Genomic DNA, 13,380 nt, shown 5'->3' with positions numbered 1-13,380 from the left:
GTAAATAGAGGGCAGCAGTAATCTCTTTCCCTGTCCTTATTTCAGTAACCAAAGTCATGCTTCGGAGATGGCAAACACATCAGCATGTTACTGGTCTTTATTTACAGTAAATATTTAACCTGCAACAGATCTTTTTATATTTTGACTAGACCGCAAACTAGCGCATATTACACAGTGCTACTGTAATGAGTCTGGTGGTCTTTTTTTCTTCTTCTTCTATTCTGAAATGTTCCAATGTGATTTACCAGAATAGAAAGTGAACAATTTCAGCAATTTAAAACAAATTGATTTTATATATATATGAAAAAAGTTTGGCAGATATGTAAATTCAAGGAAAATGGTGTTTGTGCAAAATTGTGTGCCAAAATACCAATCCCCGTATTTTATTGGAAATGTAGTGTTTTAGGTGGAATATGCATGTATCCTATGATTGTGTTAGCTGATCAAGATCTTTGGACGACCCAAAGCACGACATGTGGCCGTCTCTTCAGAACAAACAGGGCTCCTGCCACTTGGATTTCCCCGCCATCCGCATAGTCAGTAGGGAAGAGCACTGATCTTGTTCTAATAAACTGCTTTACGGTCTGTTCTTTGAACGGCTGCTGCACCGGAGAGCTCCAGCTCGGGCAGGTTTTCATTTGTGTGTAGGCAAAGCAAAGAGCCCAGGCACAAACTAGCCCATTGCTGTGGCACAGCCGTGCCAACCTCACGCTTCCCATCGCAAGAAACGGGGCTCCTTGGGCTCACATAGTTCTTGTCAGCACCCAAAAGATCCTTGGAGACTCCGTCATGTCGTCGCGCTTCTCATGTAGGGGATATGTGGAAAACGGTGAAGAGGAGATGTTGATAGTGGAAGACGAGGGGCCTGATTTGATTCATCCTCAGGATTTTAGGAAGCAACCCAACATGAACAGAAGCAGCCTAGGGTATTACCACTGCGAGAGAGAGCACCCGGCAGCCCATGAGAGTTTGGATTACTTACCTTCCCACAGTGATGCTTACAGGCAATGGCTGCAAGAGAAAACACACAGGTAAACATTCCTTATCAAGTAGCATTGGTATCGCTAAACTACAGGTAATTGGGATAATCCAGGGAGATGTCTGCAAACAGGAGAAGTTGAGAAAATGTCCTTCCTTGTTTCTGTAAGTGGGAAAATACTTTTCTTCACTCCATGAAAGTAACAAGTGGAAAAGTAATCTTCAAAGTATTTTGCTTTTGCTCTTCATGAGTTACTGGGGACGCAGAGAATGTAGCTCACTATATGTATGCAAACTGAACGGACTTTTGAGGGTTAGGGGAATGTTAACCCTTTTCTTAAAATTCACTGACTCTTAGTGTAATCTGTAGGAAAAAAAATATGTTATTTTAATCTCAGTATTTTTAGTCATGGTACTAAAGGTTATGAATATACAAATACTATTTGAAGTTTATATTTAGGAATGCTAAAATAGAGATAAAGGTTTGCACATTTGTATGATATGTACTGTCGAGTGCATTAGTTGCAGTAGAAGAAAAGGGGAATTGCTTTGAAACCACTATTCTGAGTACTCTAATGAATGTTTAATAAGTGACTTCACACAGTAATTGAATTTTGGGATTGCATTGAACATTGCAATCTGAAAGCAGATTGCACTGTTACCAATGCATTTTTTAAAAAAGTAAACATGTTCCCTCCCCAAATGGAAATGTCTTTCACCAAAAAGTAGAATTTCTGTGTGCATATTTTGTAAGGGGTATTGTTGGGAACAGCGTCTTGCTCATACAATCGCAGTACTAATCCAAATGGCATAAAGACGGGACTAGCATATTGTGTGTGGAAGTGTGGCCAGCAGCCCTGTGCTGTGGCTCAGGACTAACCAATTCTCCCGTTTGTAGCGCAGAGTGGGATCGATGGCTGCTCATGGGACTGCTTGGAATCGCGGTTGGGATGCTGGGATTTTTGACTCATCAGATAATTGACTGTCTCATCAAATTGAAATGGGAACTGGTGGAAAACTATCTGCAGGTGAGCAGCAGGACTGATCTCTTCTATGTTTTTCTATTAGAAAATCCACATTGTGAAGTTTTTAACCAGCCGTGAGTGCAGAGTGCTTTGGTCAGTGTGGATATTAAATATCCTGGGGTTCTTTGCACAGGCATTCTTTGGTGTCCTTTGCTAGGGCTTAATCAGCAAGGTGTCTAATGGAGTTCTTTTTGAGGTTGATGAAGGCAAGCTTTAAAGCAGTGTGACCTTCGCTTGCCTGCCTGCAGTGAAAGGAGCATTAGACAGTGGTGATGCCCAGGGGAGGGGATTACACGTCGCTTAAACTCTTCTGTAAACGTGAACTTGATACCAGATCTGCTGTTACTTTCCGTATGCAAGGCAGCTATATTGTACTAATGCTGTACATGCATTATTGCGTGGGGCTTTTCGGAGACTGAGGAGACAAGAGCGTGAGCAACCAGCTGCACAGGAAGAGGGGCAGAGCCTGGCCTGGCTGCACTGGCCCTTGGAGAGTGCCACGGTGGGGAAAGCTCAAGGCTTGGTACCTGGCACCAGGAGGAGAGCTCCTCTGTCTGCAGATCTGCATCTACAGAAGAGGTGCAGGGTCCTGGTAGCAGATGAGGCATCAGGAGCTCTGCCCAAAGCGGCATTCGAGCCAGCTAAGCCTGAGTCATGAGCTGGGGAGAAGGAAGCAGCAAGTGATGGCGGTGGGAGACTGCTTGCTCGTGCAACCAGTGTTGGCAACAGCGGGGTTGGCTTTTACAAGAGGGAGGATCCCTTGAGGAGCAAGGACTGCTAGTAAGAGCCAGAGTCCACTTGACTAAGGGCCACTTTGTTAAGAGTCTGGAGAAACGGGCAGGGAAAAATCTCGTGAGAGTCAGCAAAAGGAAGCGCAAGGTCTCGCACCTAGCGAGAACCCTCATGCACCAATGCAGAGACCTGATGGAGAACAGCCCTGCAGAGAGGGACCTGGGTGTCCTGGAGAACAAGTTGACCACGAGCCAGGATTGTATCCTTGTGCTAAAAACAGCTGACTAACAGCCTCCTGAGCTGCATTGGGAAGAATGTGGCCTGCAGGGCAGTGGAGAAGATCCTTCCTCCTACTCAGTTCTGATGAGACATGTCTGCAGCATTGCGTCTCCCTCTGCATTAATACAGAGGGAGAGCGGTCAATCTCTCACCAGTTCTGTTATCAGCACCAATATTTAACTCCTGGCCCAGAAGACTTTCCCATTTAAATACCTCCTTCAGGTGCACATGAGCAAAACTCTTTGTCTCTGCGCTTGTCTTGCTGTCGTTGGGTGCAGCGTACGTATGGAGAAAGGGCTTGTGGTGAGGTGTTGACGGGAAAGCAGCACTTTGACCTCAGAAATGCGAGGGACGTGTTGGACCTGCACACATGGTCACAGCTGGAGACTCGGCACAATACGGGAGACGAGGAGCTCTGGAGACAGCAGAGCTGGGGTCAACCGAGCACCAGCAAAGCAAAAACCCCGGGACATGGAAATAGGTTTTTAAACACGAGAAGGCACAGCATGGAAGTTGTCCTTTCGTTTAAGAAAGAGCTTGCTTAGGGTTGTTTGGCCTCTTAATAGTAGCTGTAAATTCAGAAGATGAGTCTGAAGCTTCCAGTCATCAAAATGTCACCTGCATATTCTATTTATTGCTTTCTTGTGTGTGTTCTCAAGATCCTTTACTTCTGTCCAGAAATGGGTCCTCAGCAAATAGTGTATCCCTTAATAATCTTGTATAGATGGACAAAAACTTATGGAAGAAAGCATGACTTCACCCTCTGAATGTCAGCGTTTACTTCGCTGCTACTCATGCCAGTTCTTTAAAGAACCTGCACTCCTTGGTGGTCTCGCTCCCCACTCGCTGCCCCATGGTACCTGTTCTATCCATTGATATCTCTATGACAAAAAAAAAAAAAAAAAAACCCAAACAAGCAGACAGAGAAACCTGAATCAATCCCTTCATTTTCAATGCCATAAAATGCTGCTAAAAGAACATTAGAGAGCAGGACGTGTACCTGTTACACCACTGCTGAGGTACTAATCTCTCTGTAAACTGGCCAGGATGGCAACTTCCACATGACCTGGATATGTGTCCTGGGGTCCGGGCTGGCCATGGTCCTCGTGTCTTCAAGCTCCGTGCTGGTAAGTGTTAAGTCTCCCATTCAACAGGTCTATGCGATAAACCAAATCTATTGCTCTTCCAAATACTGTTTAATTGAGTATTCTATATGTATATATTAAAAAAAATCTATTTTACAAGCCAGTTGGAGAGGCCTCTTTTTTTTTTTTCTTCTCCCCCTTGGCCTTCAGCCTGGAAGCTGAATTCTACCGCACGTAGCTTGTATAAAAGTGGTGGTAGCTATGCAAGTTACACTTCACTTGGTGTTTATAAAATAAATATAAGTGGTGAACTGGTGAAATTTATGAAAACTTGGTGTTTGGAAGGGGCCTAAGCCAAAGAGCCCCAGTCCATATAAAAACTAGTATTGTTTTTTTAAACTGATCTTTTAGCTCTGCTCTGTGGCACTTACAGCCCAGAACAGCACTTTTACTAGGCTGAAAACATTACGCCTTTCTGACACTTACTATCCTGCTGTGTTCAATTTAATTAAAAAAAAAAAAGCAATTAACGGTATAGGATAAAAAACAAACAAACAAAAAAAAAAACCAAAAAAAACAAAAGAGCACAAGGGCAGGACACTGAGCACTGATTTTCTTCTCTCGTTGTTCTAAGCTGGTGGTGACCTGGCTTTTCGCATGTTGTGCGTGTGAAAACACAGTGCCCATAAATTACAGGAGAGTTTGTGGAGAGTCCTGTGAGAGCAGGACCTGACCTGCGGCTCTGAAGCCGTCTAGCTGGAAATGGTTGTGTTGACTCTTTCTCTTTTCCTCTTCGCAGTTCTTTTGCCCAGCAGGTTCAGCGTCTGGGCTGCCAGAAATCATTGGCTATTTGAATGGCACTTCCATGCAACATCTTTTTAACATCAAGACCTTTTTGGGAACGTTTGTCTCTTGCGTGCTGGCTGTAGCCTCAGGGCTCTTCTGTGGGCCAGAAGGCCCCATGATCCATTTGGGGTAAGAAACACCAGCCAAAAGCTAAAGCTGGAGGTGTGGTTTTGAAATCTCTTTCTTGGTGGTAGCTCTGGCTTAAAACATCCTGCTTTAGTAGCTTTTTCTCTCCTGTTCTTTTCCTCTGCATTAGCACAGCTATTTGTGCTGTGAAGGGAGACGGTTTTGTCACTGTGTTTTGAATATTGGCCCAGTTCCTTAATGCGATGGCTCAGTGCAGTTACCTGCAGTGCTGGGGGCAGCTCGGCCCTCGTGGGCAGGTGAATCTGCAGCTGGTGCTCAAAAATTACTGCGTTGTGATAAGGCTCAACTTGGTAAGGATTTCAGGCCAGATTTTGGACTTTCCTTTTCACTTAACTTCTTTTTATTTATCATTTAGAGATGAAGCCTGCTACGCTTTATAATCACAGTTAAACTGTATCTTGAGTAAAGATCTCTGCCTGCTGCTGTGGCACGTGTTGCTTGTTGGGCGGTGTTTTAATCCTGATAGTTTTTGGTTTTGCAAAGTGTTCACCCGTTGTTTGTTTGTTCTCCTCCTCATCGCTGCCCTGCCCAAACCCCTCTGCCCCACGACCCTGTCTCATTTTCTGTGGCTGTTTTTTTCATTTGGGGGTGCAGCACCCTAGGGTGACTCAGATTCTCAAAAATAGGAGAGCAGGGTTAGTCAGCGGCAGCCACAGACCCTTCAGACAGTGATTACCGAGGTTTAGCTCTCCCTTTGGGTCTCTTTGGTTTTCTTTCAGACATTTGTCTCGGGGCATTCAGAGACTGCAGCTGCAATGTTTTCCCTTGGCGCAAGATTGGTAACAGTGAGGCATGAGTCAAAGAACTGAATCATATTTCCTTGCAAAAAGTCAACATTAGTTTGCTTTAAAAAATGGGAATTAAAGATTGGTTTAACTTAATTTGATTGGAACCCTTCCCCATTTTTGTTAAGCATAAACTTTCTAATGATTCTATGTGTAACATGCTCTGGGTGACCCTGCATGTGCAGGGGGGTTGGACTAGATGATCTCTAAAGGTCCCTCCCAACCTTAATGATTCTAAACATTCGTAAGTTGCTAAAAAAAAAACTTTGAGAATATTGTTAGGGCCCCTAATTTAAGTCTTGTAGAAGAGTCTTGCAAGATTATACAATTAATGGATTTTTTTTTTCATATCACAAGGGTTTTTTTCTTTCTTTCTTTTTTATTCTGCACCCCCCCATGCCTTTTGATCTAAATGTAGTTGCTGTCTGGGGACACACTGTAGTAGCTGAAATCTCTGCCCGTCTTCCGTCACAGGTAGAGCTGTTCTGCTCTTAGTGGCCATTAACCTGGGAATGATGGGCTATAATGTGACATGTCCTCGCGCGTAGACTGACATGAACATGTAGTTCATCAAAAGGCACGTTGTGGTCTCTCATCACAACTCTCCTTGTAAAAGAGTAAAATTTCCTTGTAAAATTTCACTCTGAGTTAAGAACCTGGAAGTTTTTAATAGCCGTCTGCTTTATGTCAACTGGACTTTGCATATTCGAAAGTTGTGTTCAACTTAGAGCTGTCGAAGTCGATCTTTGCTACTCTGTGCTAACGTTCTGCCCTCTCCCGTCTCTAACTGTGGTTGACTTATGGATAATTTACCAACGAGCACTCGGTTCTACCCTCTCATTCGCAGCGCTATCATGGGTTGCGGCCTGAGCCAGCTGCAGTCGGACACCCTGGGCATCCGCCTCCTGTTCCTGACGCGGTTTCGGAATTCGGCCGATCAGTAAGTACCTGCATGTGCAGCCCTCGGGACCTGCCCGTGCCCCGGGGTAGCCACAAGGGGCCAAGCAGCCCGTGGGCCTCGAGCGGGACCTTCCAGCCCTTCTGCTGCTTGTCTCTTTGGAATCGAGGTAATCCTCGTTAATTAAGAGCATGTTTCCTCGGTTGTTGTATCAAATGCTTGTGGAAAAGAAATGCATTTAATGCTGAACATATTTTCCCATTGCCTTCTGGGTTGTATAGAAAGGGAGGAAGAGTCAAGTTTTTTAGTCCTGTGTTTTATCCATACGCTGGTGCCTAAAGAAGAGTTTATTTTTCCAGCCTGTGAAGTTAGGAAAGGAAGAGTGGTAGGGCTTCCACAAGGAGCATAGGAGGCCCTTGGCCCCTTTTTCTATAGTTCCTTTAGTTTAATTCTTCTCTGTTCCTACTTGTCCAAGAGATAATTTTGCTACGCTCCCTTCGACTGTCAGTTCTACTGACATTAACGAGATTAACTCCTAAAGAAAGGATTTGCAAACCAGTTTCTGTCTCATGCTTTCTGTTTATTATCATGCAGTCATATAAAGCATATGCATACAAATACACATACAATACTTCCCCCCCATCCTCAATGCAAGCAAGCATCAAAATCTATCTCCCGTGTGCTAATTTCCCCCCTCCAAAGTTACAAAACAAAATTCAAATGAGCAGCTACTGTGGCTTAAAAGAAAATCCAAAAGCAGCAAAGGGATTTTTTTTTTTTGCCTTTAGCTTTCATGACCAATCATTTAAATAAATCGGAGACATTACAGTAAATCTGCAGACATTGTCTGTAGTAGAGAGTTAGAGTATAATTAGAAATAACTGTTAATTTTCAGGCAGGGAATGGTTTTAGAGAGAGAGGTTTTCTAGGATTCCCTTTTACAAAAAGGATTATTTCTGAGTTATAGGGAAGCTTCCCTCTAAGAAAGACCTGGCTTTTTCTCTGCCATATTTGCTTTCTTTCTTTCTTTCTTTTTTCCCTTTAAACTCCTACAAAGATCATGATGAAGGACTCCTGTTCTCCCAGCATATTTTGGAGTAGCTTGGCTGCCCTCTTCAGCTTCCACTTCAGGCAGGAGATGCTAAAATGCAGCATTACTGCTCTCATGTTTCTGAGGAAGCATTAGGATGTTGAAGGATCTTAGAGATGCTGTCTTTGGAGAATTTGAGATTTTTTCAAAAACCCAAAGTATTTGAATATTTGGTATGATTGTTGATTTCAGCTATTTCTGCATGTTCAGCATTTCTGCGCATCATCCCCGAGGGTCTCGTGTTGAACATCCAGAACATGCAGCTGTTATGAGCACTTGCAGTTAGTGCATGATATGGATCAGCATCACCCTCTGGCAAAGGCTGGAACTGACCCATTTTGCAGAAGTCAATCACAATAATTTCCTCTTTCGGTACCTTCCACAGCTCCTTCTTCCTCTGTGCACAGCAGCATTGCTTAAAAATGCAGCATCTGTCAGATCCTGGCTGTTGTCTTCCTGTAATGAGATGAGATGGGCTCTTTAGAGAGAATGATATTGTGTGTAAGAAAATAGAAAATAACACAGATGTAAAAGAAAACAGACTGTTAGTGTCTTTCTCTACAGCATTATCATTCTTTTTTTGCTGCCTGTCATTTTTTTGGCTGTAACGGCTATTTCCAGCTGATTTTCTGAAAGGTGGGGAGTTTTTCTGTTTGCTGCTTCCCGCAGGGCACAGCAGCGGGGTCTGGATCAGTGCGTGTCTCTGTAGAGCTCGCAGTGCAGCGCAGAACAACAGCAGTTCGTTGCTTTCCAGGGTGCACAGGAGCTGGACACCTCCAAAGGGAGGGAGAAAAGGCACGGATGTTCCCAGGGGGTTTTATAGATGCTCACAGCCCGAGAAGTGGCATTGACACTAGAAGCTTCCAGGCTGTATGCTTGTTTTTCTAGTGAATTCCAAACCTTCTTAGCTTTATTTATTTCTCTTGTGATAATTCACCTTTGTGGCTGTGCTGCTTACAGGATGGGGAATGATACGTCTGCACGACATTAGGCTGTTAGGGCTCTAATCCATCCAGCTCCCTGGTATGATGCTGTGTTCCCCACATAATGCTCTAGATCTGAGGATTTTGCCAAGGTCAAAAAGGGGAAAACTGTTAGAGTGGAAAGGAAATCTGTGAATGAAATGCTGTGTCCTGCTTCACCCCCTTTGGGGGTTCAGCGTAGGGATATTTAATGGGGATGCTGCGCTCACTGGTGCCATTGCGTTCGTTCCTTCTCGGCTCTGGCAGCCTGGTTGGGAACCTGGGCCTTTGTGACCCGGCACAATATTGAAACCAACACGTTTCTACACTGCCAGGTCGCTCGGAGCACTGGAGCAACGTGAATCAAATATGAGCCCAGATGCGAATTCAAATCCGACACACAAAAGGCACTCTAATACCCCAGAAATAAAACCTTCAGGTCTTTCCACTCCATAAATCCAGGTTTAACTGCAAAAAAAAAAAAATTAAAAATTTAGGGTAGTTTTCTTTCCTGCTTTTTGCTATTGGGTGATCTTTGCCTCTCCTCCCTTGCAGGAGGAATTTCATTACGGCCGGTGCCGGGGCCGGGATCGCCGCGGTGCTGCGCGCGCCCGTCGGCGGCCTCCTGTTCACGCTGGAGGAGGTGTCCTCCTCCTGGGACATGGCGCTGGCCTGGCAGACCTTCTTCTGCTGCCTGGTGGCCACCTTCACCACGGATCTGTTGTCCTCGTCGTTCTACGGGCTTGTTTACAGAGGTCACTTTGGATTCTTTGAGGTGGAGAGAAGAATTCTCTTTTGGGTATGTACCCTGTGGGCGGAGATGGAAATAGATGCAGGGCTTTTGGCTTGTTTCTCTCGGGATCTTTGTGACAGTGGGAGGGAGGAAGGGGAAAGGGCTGAGTACTGCAGTTATCAGGTCAGTGGGTGCGGAAAGCTTCATGCTAACCAGGGAGATGCAGCACAGAGCTGTTTTGTGTTAACTACTACAGCAGATAAACGTCTTCTACCATGTGCTACAGGAAACTCCATGGCTATTGGAGACTATTAGACCTTATACCTGAATCTGACAGTTGCCTGTGTAGGTTAGAGCTCTTAAAGAAATATTGAATAAGTTTCAATTTTGGCTGTAGTTATTTTGTTCAAAACATCAGAGAACAGACACGTGTCTTCTGATTAGCAAATCATGTGATTTACTAAGTTAACAAATTGCTGTATTGGCGCTGGGTAGGAGGGAGTTACTTTACTTGGAGCAGAGATGCTTTCACAAGAGCTGTCATCTCCTGCGGCCGGCTCGGGCTCCCTGTGGTTGCTTCAGCCCCTGCTGCACCACGGCCCTGTTCCTTTGTGCTTACAGATTAAACATTTGAAAAGATAGAATCTGTGTTTGTTCCTGGTTGCACAACAGAGGTGACCTTGAGCCTCTGTTACTTGATTCTTTCCAGCATGTGACACTGCCTTGTTCTTTGAATATGAGCTTGTGTCCACCTAAAAAATAGTTGTTTTTATTTTAGTCTTCCACTCATCTTTATTATAAGGTGATTCGGTAGGAAAGTGTAAGCATCATCTTTACTTCTGCTTGCCTAAAAATCATTCTGTGTTTAATAATGTGGACTGAAGATCAATTGGAGATCTAGAACCAAACCCTATGCCAGTTCATTATTCGCCAGTAAGAGATTTTCCATAAACTGATTCCCTGATCACTTTTGCTGATCACTGAATTTCCTCTGGCTTGTATCTCTCCAGCAGTGCAGAAACTGGGGTTGACAACCCTTTCCACAGGTAGGCATACCTTGGTTGGGCAGCATTGTTTTTTCCGTGCATGCTGCTTGATATAATGATTTCGCACAAACTATACAAAACTGCTTAGTCTCTATTGGCTTTTCCACAGTTTTATGTGGAGCAGTAAGAGAATGACATTTGTCTCGGCCCAAATTCTGTTTTTGAACTGGCTTATAATGCAATCGCCCCAAAAGCTGCAGTAGCACAGACAAGAAGACGCACATTGGTGGCACACGGGTGACACTAAAGGGACAGGGAAGGAGCCTGGCCTTCTGCAGCCAGCCCCATGTGTGGAGCCCGGGGACTGCCTGGATTGCTGTAATAAATGTAACTCACCCAAAACCCATTTCAGGATGCTCTCAGAAAAGAGCAGGAGATTGTGTCTCTTTCTATCCTCTTTTAGCGTCATTAAAGGAAAAAGTTAGCTAAAATTATTACCAATGTGACTTCTGCTCGGGTTCAATAGTTTTTGGCTCTCAAGTTGGTACAGATAACCAGAAATATTTTCATTTCTCCGAACACTGAGCTCAGGGGAAATTTCACTTCTTTCATGTTTTGTGGCATTGACCAGCAGAGTTTACAGTGAATGAACTCAGAGTTGAAAGCTTGTGGATAATATTTCTCAAGAAAACTGTTTGCTTGTTTTTTTTTTCTAGTTTCATTCTACCCTGGATAGCATTACAAAAGGAATTTATTGTACTCCTGAGGCTGAGACTTTTAGGAAGCTTGACTTTATTTTTATGTAGGCCCCTGGATTATTTGCAAAGGTGAAACTTATTCTGTAGGTAACAGGTTTTTCTTGAGGGCTGGCCAAAGCCTGTGGCTGAAACTACCACCAAAGCAAACAGCACACCGCGCTGTGCATCCCCAGTGCATGGACCACTCGTTGCACTTCATTGCCACACGCACACGCTGTAATGTACACGTAGGGCTTCAAACAGCCATCCCAGTGTATCTTTCCCTTAGGGTACAGAAGGCATTGAAAGAAAACAATAAAGCTGTTTGTGTCCAGTGTTTGTTTTAATGCAGGATTGGAATCAGGTAGAATATAATGGAAGATATTTGGATCCTGCAGTCAATAAGAATATTTATCAGATGGCAGAATAGGTATCTCCCAAACTCCTCTGAGCGCAGCTCCAAGTGCGGAATCCCGTGTGCCTGGGAGTGATTCCCGGCCGCAGCCTCCTCTGGACAAGGTTTCTTGCTCGGCAGCATCCTCTGTACCAAGACCGAAGCTTCTCTGCGTTTTGACCCTGCCGTTCTTCCTTTCAGGACATACGACCAGTGATTAGTACAGTGACCTGATGAAATATAGGCTAATTGTATCAGGAAGAACAAGAATAAGATTACGCATTCAGGAAGAATAAGACAGAGGAAAAAAAATAGAGGGTCTGTGCACTTGCTCGGACGTTTTGGGGATGGCTGCCGAAGTTTCTCTTATCCATATCCCCAAGCTTGTGACAGTTGAGTTTTCTTTGCAAGCAAGCCCTGTGCTGTGTCCCTAGTTTTCTCTACAAGACAGTTTTTTAATGTTTCATGATTTCTTATTCTGCTCCAATCCTATCGTTGACGAAAAAAACTGCACAACTCGGAGCCTGGGCTAAGGAATAACATCCTCAGAGCATTTAATGAGATCGCCACAGATCTACTGCCCCCTTTGTGTTGGCCAGAAGATTATCTTAAAGCGTGATATTGCTCTCATCCTTGCTGCTTGTTGTTAAATCAAACAAACAAAAAATTGCTCTTCCAGATGCCAGATTTTATTCTGTATTTGTGATATGTTGGTTCCATGAGTTGTTCCTGATCAATTTTCATGGTTTTACTTAGAGCTTATTAAAGATTTCAAAACACATGGAACACATGGTTCACTCTTAATAAATGTGCTTTTCCAAATTATGATGTTAGTTTAGATACAGTGCGGAAAGCTCTGGTCCACAGAGTCTTTCTATTGTTGCAGCAAGGCCAACGTACCATGTCACTCGGATGTCATCTAAGCTTCTGGATGCTTGTGGTAGTTGTAGCTGCATCATGGAGGTTTCTGCTTGAATCATTACTGTTGTCAGGGACAGATGGCTCTAAAAGGAAGCTTCTGTCCTTAGCTATCAGCATGACCGTATCAAGTCCTGAATGGTCATTCAAAAATGAACATAACTGGCTAATTGAGCAGTGTGCACTAATGGTTCCACTGCTGTGTGCAAGAGCTCTTGCACGCCCCGTGGGAGTGGAACCGTTACTACACATTGCTCTCTTGAGCAGTTAGACTGCCTCTCCTGAGATCAGCCTTAAATTCACTGGCTTGGCACCCTAAACTACAAGGAAAGATCTGTTTCCTGTATGGAAATTAGCTTGCGGTGCCTGTTTTGAAGGAGGATGCAGCATTTCTGTCACTGGCAGGGTTCTCATGTTTTCTTCCTTTCTTCCGCTCAGGTTAAGGACTTGCTGGACATGAGCGTCTTGGCTTTCGTTCCGACCGTTCTACTTGGCGTCCTTGGAGGTCTTCTGGGAGCTCTCTTTGTTTCCCTAAATCTAAAGATTAATAAATTACGTATCCAGCTCTCTAATTCAATTCCAAAATCATCCCTTAGAAAAACAAGCAAGTTATTGGAAACTGTGCTCATCCTTGTAAGTAAATGATCTAATGATGTAAGTTCTTTTGATTATATAATGTTTAGCGGTTAATGAGAGCAGGTCATAAATTGGCTGGTTGGAAAAGTGTATGTGATCTGGTGATGCTTGACCTAACATATATCCCAGTATGATGAGATAAGGATTTC

At 44.0% G+C, this 13,380-nt stretch overlaps 1 protein-coding gene across 1 annotated transcript in view; it reads left to right on the top strand.

Moving 5' to 3' along the window:
* The first annotated feature begins 789 nt into the window (after nucleotides 1–789).
* The window catches only part of LOC148591977 (chloride channel protein C-like), a 68,810-nt gene continuing 56,219 nt past the window's right edge, over nucleotides 790–13,380 (top strand). The window contains exons 1-7 of the mRNA XM_088536362.1: nucleotides 790–1,031; nucleotides 1,877–2,006; nucleotides 4,061–4,141; nucleotides 4,899–5,074; nucleotides 6,725–6,817; nucleotides 9,383–9,626; nucleotides 13,034–13,228. Coding sequence (XP_088392488.1) covers nucleotides 790–1,031; nucleotides 1,877–2,006; nucleotides 4,061–4,141; nucleotides 4,899–5,074; nucleotides 6,725–6,817; nucleotides 9,383–9,626; nucleotides 13,034–13,228 — 1,161 coding nt within the window. The remainder of the gene's footprint in view (nucleotides 1,032–1,876; nucleotides 2,007–4,060; nucleotides 4,142–4,898; nucleotides 5,075–6,724; nucleotides 6,818–9,382; nucleotides 9,627–13,033; nucleotides 13,229–13,380) is intronic.

Source organism: Tinamus guttatus, unplaced genomic scaffold, assembly GCF_059628265.1.
Source record: "Tinamus guttatus ecotype Peru unplaced genomic scaffold, ASM5962826v1 Tinamus_guttatus_pri_ptg000659l, whole genome shotgun sequence".
NCBI lineage: Eukaryota > Metazoa > Chordata > Aves > Tinamiformes > Tinamidae > Tinamus > Tinamus guttatus.
The sequence above is the reverse complement of the archived record's forward strand: the minus strand, read 5'-3'. Positions and strand labels throughout refer to the sequence as shown.